The 6,714-nt window shown below is 43.1% G+C and overlaps 1 protein-coding gene across 1 annotated transcript in view; it reads left to right on the top strand.

Moving 5' to 3' along the window:
- LAMC1 (laminin subunit gamma 1) overlaps positions 1-6,714 on the top strand; it is a 151,732-nt gene that overhangs the window by 133,661 nt on the left and 11,357 nt on the right. Inside the window, exons 17-18 of the mRNA XM_014520723.2 lie at positions 1,074-1,252; positions 1,518-1,674. Of these exons, the coding sequence (XP_014376209.2) occupies positions 1,074-1,252; positions 1,518-1,674 (336 nt within the window). The remainder of the gene's footprint in view (positions 1-1,073; positions 1,253-1,517; positions 1,675-6,714) is intronic.

The following is a 6,714-nucleotide window of genomic DNA, read 5'->3' as shown; positions in this document are numbered from 1 at the left end:
CATTCCTGAATGCCCTTGCTGAGCCATGGGGGTTTCTGAGCACTCTTACCCCCCTTGCTTCTCTGAGGGACTGTTACCCTTTGGGCCTGGAGGATTGCCCCCCTTAAGGTACAACCATCCCTCATGGACTCCCATCTCCTCTACCTTCTGGGCCCTCAGTGCCTCCCCCACTAATGTCCGAAGCTCATTGAAGTTGGCCCTTCTGAAGTCAAGGGCTTTAGTCTTGCTATAGGCCCTTGACACCCTGTGCTGGATAGTGAATTCCAGCAGGTGATGATTGCTATTGTCCAGGTGGTCAAGGACCTGCAGTGTCCCCTCACCAGGTCATCCCCAGTGGTAAGAGGTGCATAAACAGGGATGGGGGGGAGGGGAGAGTGGCTGTAGGAGGCCTTTAATTTTGATCACAGATTTGGGGCGTTTTATTAGAGAATTTGCTTGCTTTTTTGGTTTTTTTTTATCAGGGAAAACCACGATCCCTGATTATAACATAGGGCAGGAGTCAACAACATAAGGTCTGTAGGCCAGATCTAGCCGATAGACCCACTGGATCTGGCCAACAGAGCTGGAAGGCTTTGCCTCTGCCCATGCCTACACTGGGTCTGAGGAGTGACCCAGTGCAGTGAAGCACCTGTACCAGTACCACTGCTTCCTCCCCCACCATCCCCCAAGCTGGGTGCAAATATAGCTTTCAGCCAGCGGGGAGTTGCAGCTCCTGGCTGCCTAGCCCTGGCCCAGCTCCCCCCTGCCTGTAAGCTGCACTCATGCCCCAGCCAGGGAGCAGGAGGCTGGGAGAAGTGGCAGTTGCACCCTGATGTGGGTGCTCTATCATATGCCCCCACATTGCTGATGCAGACTGCTGTCACATGACAGATCAGAGCCAGATTGCTCCGGTCCATGGCTTGAAAAGTTTGCCAACTACTGATACAGGGTATAGAAATCACAGCAGGGAAAAACTTCAACTCATGCATCTTTAACCTGTGTGGTATTCCTGCAGGCAAAGGTCTGCAGTTCAGAGTAATTTTTTGTCCTCCCCCCTCCTCCTGTATGACTTCCATATTTTAACTTTCATGAAGCATGCGACTGTGATCCTGAGGGTTCTCGCGCTCTGCAGTGCAAGGAGGATGGTCGCTGTGCGTGTAAGGAAGGCTTTGTGGGGAACCGGTGTAACCAGTGTGAAGAGAACTATTTCTACAATCGGTCTTGGCCTGGCTGTCAGGAGTGCCCTGCATGCTACAGGCTAGTGAAAGATAAGGTAAGACCTGCACTGTACTCCTCTGATTTTGTTCCCAAGTACCGTTGCAGGCAGAGGCACATTGAGTAGCATATGATGGAGTCTCAGCCCTCAAGAAGGTACAAAGGAGATGGGCAAAAACCTATGTACTTTTGAGCAGAGACTTTTCACATAACATCAGAGTGACACCTACTGGATGCTGAAGCTTGTGACTGATACTGTGCCTCCGCTCTTTTTATTGACAAGGAAAGCTGTTGATATGCAACCACTTCTTCCCTTTGTTTAGGTGGTGGAACAAAGAGAGAAGTTGCAAGAACTGGAAAATCTTATAGCAAACCTAGGTACAGGAGAAGAAACTGTGACAGACCAGGCCTTTGAGGACAGGCTAAAGGAGGTAGAGAGAGATGTCATGGACTTGCTCGAAGATGCACAGAGCAGCAAAGGTAGGTTGATATGATCCAGTGGTGACTATCTGGGGCTGGCTGTTTCCTGAATTATTTTATTTCTTTCATGGTGCATAGCTTCATTTGAATCTGATAACCTGCTTTGGGAGAGCCAAGCATCTGTATGTGCAAATGCATTGGACTAGGTGAATATTGATGTCCCTTCCAGCCCTATGATAAAGCATTTGAAAAGGACATGCATTGGCGTTCAGATGGTGATGGTTGTACTTTGTGGAAAGCTGTAAGCATTTGCAGGAATAAGACACAAAAAATAAGGGGACCTTTTTCAAATGATAGAGAGGACAAGGTGCAGGACTCATTCAGAGATTGAGAATAACTTAAAGGGGCTTTACTCAGTTATTTACTATGAAAATGTTTGTTCCTGTTTCCAAAACATGCTCGTACTCAGAAGTGCATGTCTGTTTATAGCACTTGCCAGTAGCAAATGCAGTTGTACATTGCTCTTAACTCTTTAAAGACCATTCTTTGGGCTAAAGCATTCTTTGTTTGGTCATAGCCTTAAAATGTATGGGTTTGTTGCCTTGGGTTTTACTTTCTAATGCTCTGGTCTGCATAGGTTCTTACACTGCCTCTTCACCATAACTTGAGTAGTTTCCAGTAACATGACCAACTTGTATTTTTAAATGTAAATGCTGATGTTGCAACTGTTAATTCTCTTGGATTATGGTGTATGCATGAGGGCCACCCAGATCTTTGGAGGAATGGAAGCTGCCCAGACCTTGTTCTCCCTTTAGGCCACTGAGACAGAATCCAAAGACCAGACTGAGTCCAGATGTTTGGTGCCTGCATGGCTGTAGTTATATAAATGTCTGGGAATTGAACCCAGGTCTCCAGTGTGGTAGACAAGAATTTTACCACTGAACCACAGGGAACTCCATAAATGCTGAAATGCATTTATTAAAGAAAGCTACAGTGAAATAAGAGTGCCTTACCTTTAGAGCACCAGGTGGGTGAGTTTGTGGTGGCTCTTAGTTCTGGTAGGAGTTTATTCCATAATCTAAGACTATCTCCTGCACAGAGAGCTTTACTTTTGTGATGGAAAGTTCTTTTGTACCCGAGGAACAGTTGATACCCGAGGTCTTCATTCCAAAACATTGCTGTCTTTTAGAGTTTACTGTAGTGTTTTCTAATGACTGATAGGTTCATGTCCAGGTGTATTTAACTAGCTTCGTCTACACATGGGGCAACAAAGGCCCATGTAAACGTAGATCTCTCTCAGCATGGGACCGTCTCCTAGCCAAGCAGTGAAGATAGCACTTACGAGCAATACTTTCTGCTATATGAGAACTTGGTGTCAGTGAGGAATCCAGGAACGCTTCTAATCTACAAATTGAATTGACGAAATGTGATGCTTCTTTCAAACAAAAAGGAAAATGTACCATGGCTACAATTTGAGAGTGCTAAGCTCTTTCTTGTGGTTCAGTTTCAACCAGCAGCTATTTTGCATGAGCTCTTGTCAAAGCTGGCCTATCTTCATGGTAGTAATGTCACATGTATAAATATAAGTCAGCATTTGAGTTCATGCTATTCAAGAAGCTTTCCTGAATTTTTTTTCAGTGAAATAAAATAAAAAACTCTGAGTACATGGTGCTGGGTGCTGTTTGGTGCTGTAGGCATGACACTACATGGTTTGCCACCTTGAATACCTCTGCAGGATCCAACATGGCAGCTTCTGTGGATACTGATATGAAGGTTCTTGACCAATAATACATCCACTCCATAAGAGTAGTTGTCTTTGGTACCAATGGTAGAAGACCAAAGGCTGAAAAAGCAGTTGGAAATAAAGTGTTGATCCCCTTCTCCGCCCTCTGCCCTTCTGGTTCACGGTGTCATAAAATCTAGAAGATTTGTGTGGGCAAAGGGGGGGAAAGGACTGTTTCAGAGACCAGTAAACAAAATGGGAAGTTTATTTTAAAAGATTCAAACAAAAGTTAATTGAACAGGTTATGGCATGTGTTAGGAGGTCAGACAAGATTTTGAAGCTTGAAGGGATTGTCTGATCTTTTATGAATCAACAGTGGAGGCAAATGTATAATAACAGTTCACAAGATGTTTGGCTTATCTTGTGGATGGAGTGCCACTGTCCTTTAACAGGCTTTGGAAATTGATGGAGTCCTGTCACAGTCACGATCTCTGGGATTTTGGAGTTTATGCTGTGGGTTGAGGCATTTGAATGGTAGTGACTGGAGTGTACCATCCTTCATTTTTGACACCTAATCTGGGGTCAGGTTTAGAAAAAGGTTGGCTACATACGATGGACAACAGGTGCCCTATGAAAGTTCTAGGAAAGCCAGTGTAGACAATGAGGTTTTGGCCTTTCTCACCTACAGCTTTATTGACTTGTGTTGAAATCTCTCAAGGCAATAGCTCTGGGATAATGTCTTGCAATTGCCGACAAGATAGCAGCGACCTCCTTTACGAGCACTTTTTTGAGGGAGTTTTTGGTTTGTGTAAATAAGCATAAAATCAGTTAACTTTCACTCTGGTTTCTGTTGTTAAATGCATGAATTCAAATGGGAATGTCTTACCAGAGTCGCCTCTTTCGACTTAGTGTTTGAAGGGAAGGATGTTGTACCTTTCCATCCTGTTTTTGTTTGTGATCGACAAAGTTACCTGAGTTAATGGGGCAGCTTAGGACCAGGCTGATGGTGTCCTCCACTCAAAGCTCTAGTGTAAGATAGGGGGTGTCTCAAACTCTTTATTGCTGATATGCATTATATATTTTTGTGTTGATGCGCATCTTGCACTGGTTGGCATTGGTTTTAGCTCAGGCAACTTTGCATCACTTGCTTCAGGTCCGGTTCAGTAAATAAGTAGTGTGTGTCTGGTATCCAGTTTTTATATCCTCTCTGCTCTTTCTTTGAGCAGTTCTTCCCACTTTGGTTAGCGATAGGTGACGTAGGTAAGATTCGAAGGGGCTTGGAGTCTAAAGTCCCTTGCTTTTGCAGACAAACCTCTTCTTTATAATCATACTCATAAACTTACTAGAAGTAGTGAATTGTCATGAGATGCCGGGAAGGTTTTCCAGTTTGCCTGCTGCTGTGAGTAAAATACACCATGGGCTCTTTTGGCACTAAGACCTGAGGTAAGTCCTGGGAATTGGCTGAATTGGAATTATAATGTTCCTGGAGGAGTGACTGATGCGTTGAAGTTATGTGGGCATAACAACAGCTATAATACTGCATTGGCACTGTGTTGAAGAAAACCCCAAAAGACAGGGTTTCCGTGGTATGGGACATTCAGTTCACTGAAATAAAGTTGTCTAGTATTATGATACCTCAGCTGCTCTTGCCTGGTTTAACGATGGTTAGGAAGGGAGATAGAGACACGGCCATAAATTATTATATACTTACATCTTTGCAAAGGCTGGAGAAGTTGGGGATATTGCTCATTAGAGAATGCAAGCCTTTTGATATCATTTGGTGGTGAAAAGTGGGGCACTATGTGGGCACTGGAGGAGAAGAGGCGTTATAACTTTATTTCCAGAGCTTAGAAAAAATCTTTGTTCTTTAAATAAATTCAGAAATGAGCAGTGTCCCTATCTCCTGCAGTTTAGTCCCTGCTGAGGAGAGGGGATGGCTGAAGGCAGCTCCTAAAGCCATTCCTTCCCTCCTCAGCAGGGCCATTTAAGGGGATTAGGTTCCCAGTTGGTGGTAAGCAGGGCGACTGGTACAAACTAGGTTTTAAACCCTTCTTAAAGTTTGATCGTTCAAAAATTGAAATTAACTTAAGCCCAGGTTTTTGGTTTTGCTTTGTTTTGTTTTTACAATGATTTGCACACGAGTAGTTCCACAGAGTTAACTGGGACTACATGACATGCATGCATAAATGACTTTGGTTAGTGTTGATATGATCAAGACTTGTTCACTACCTTCATTGTTCTTTAGTCCTGTATATTAAAAAACATCATGTTTTTGTCTTCAGCTTTTTGTCACTCCTTTAAACAAAAGCAATAGGAATGAAGTCAGTCATGTTCCCTTTGAAGTCTCTTAAATTATTTTTGGTCTTATTTAAGGCTCTGATTCTAAAATGCCTTAGTATACTGAGTAAGTATTGGGATTTTTGCTCCCCCCACCATGCCTTTTATTTTCTTTAATACAAAAAAGAGAAATATCAAATTACATGCACCGAACCTCACCTGAATTTCTGATTATGGTGATGATTTGAACACATTGTGCACAATGCAGCATTTTCTACCTACAATTAAATACGTAGTTTCATAAACGTTCAATGTTCAAATTAAAACCTACCCATCATGTATCCTGGCCAAAGCAACATTGCTATAAAAAAATTACCTCTTGTATTCTGTTTTATAATTGATTTTTTTTCAACCTCAGTGTATTGCTGTCAATTTAATTTCCTTCTACGCATAGAATAAACACTTAGGTTTAGTAAAGCTAAGGGTAGGTAGTAGGTTAACAAAACCCTAGTTAAGTTAACTTTTTCCTTCCCTACTATGCCTTGGTGTCCACAAGATCAACAACTGTTCCAAGAAGTCTAGCTGCATCTTAACTATACAACCCCCACAAAAGCCAAAACAGGTAGAAATGATGACTTCTATACATGGAAGAACTCACTTCTACCAGCACTGTCTGCCCATCTCTGTGCCAGAGGGACTTCAGGATAGAGAAGTGACCAGACTGGTGAATCTGATAATATGTAGATCCACAGGTTGATACTCCTTCTTCCCATGGAGTAGAAATGCAAGCATCAGAGGCTGCTGCATTCTTGGATGTGACTAACTCTCCATTTCCCCAGGTTGGATTTCTTGTATGTGCTGGGGCACAAGAGCAGTGCACAGCTCACTATTTTGTTTGTGGACTGTTCATAGGATTTAATCATAATAGAATATATGAAACAAATGTTTTGCACGCCATATGTAATCATTTGAAGTGCAGTTGTGCTGCCTTTTCGGTCCAGATCTTATGTTCAGAGTTCTGTTTTACCTCTGGCATGGGCATAGGCAACTGGTGGGGGTGGGGAGGCATGTTCCCCTCCCTGACAGGGCTGTCCATGCCT

The sequence above is a fragment of the Alligator sinensis genome, unplaced genomic scaffold, assembly GCF_000455745.1.
Source record: "Alligator sinensis unplaced genomic scaffold, ASM45574v1 scaffold471_2, whole genome shotgun sequence".
Lineage (NCBI taxonomy): Eukaryota > Metazoa > Chordata > Crocodylia > Alligatoridae > Alligator > Alligator sinensis.
The sequence above is the reverse complement of the archived record's forward strand: the minus strand, read 5'-3'. Positions and strand labels throughout refer to the sequence as shown.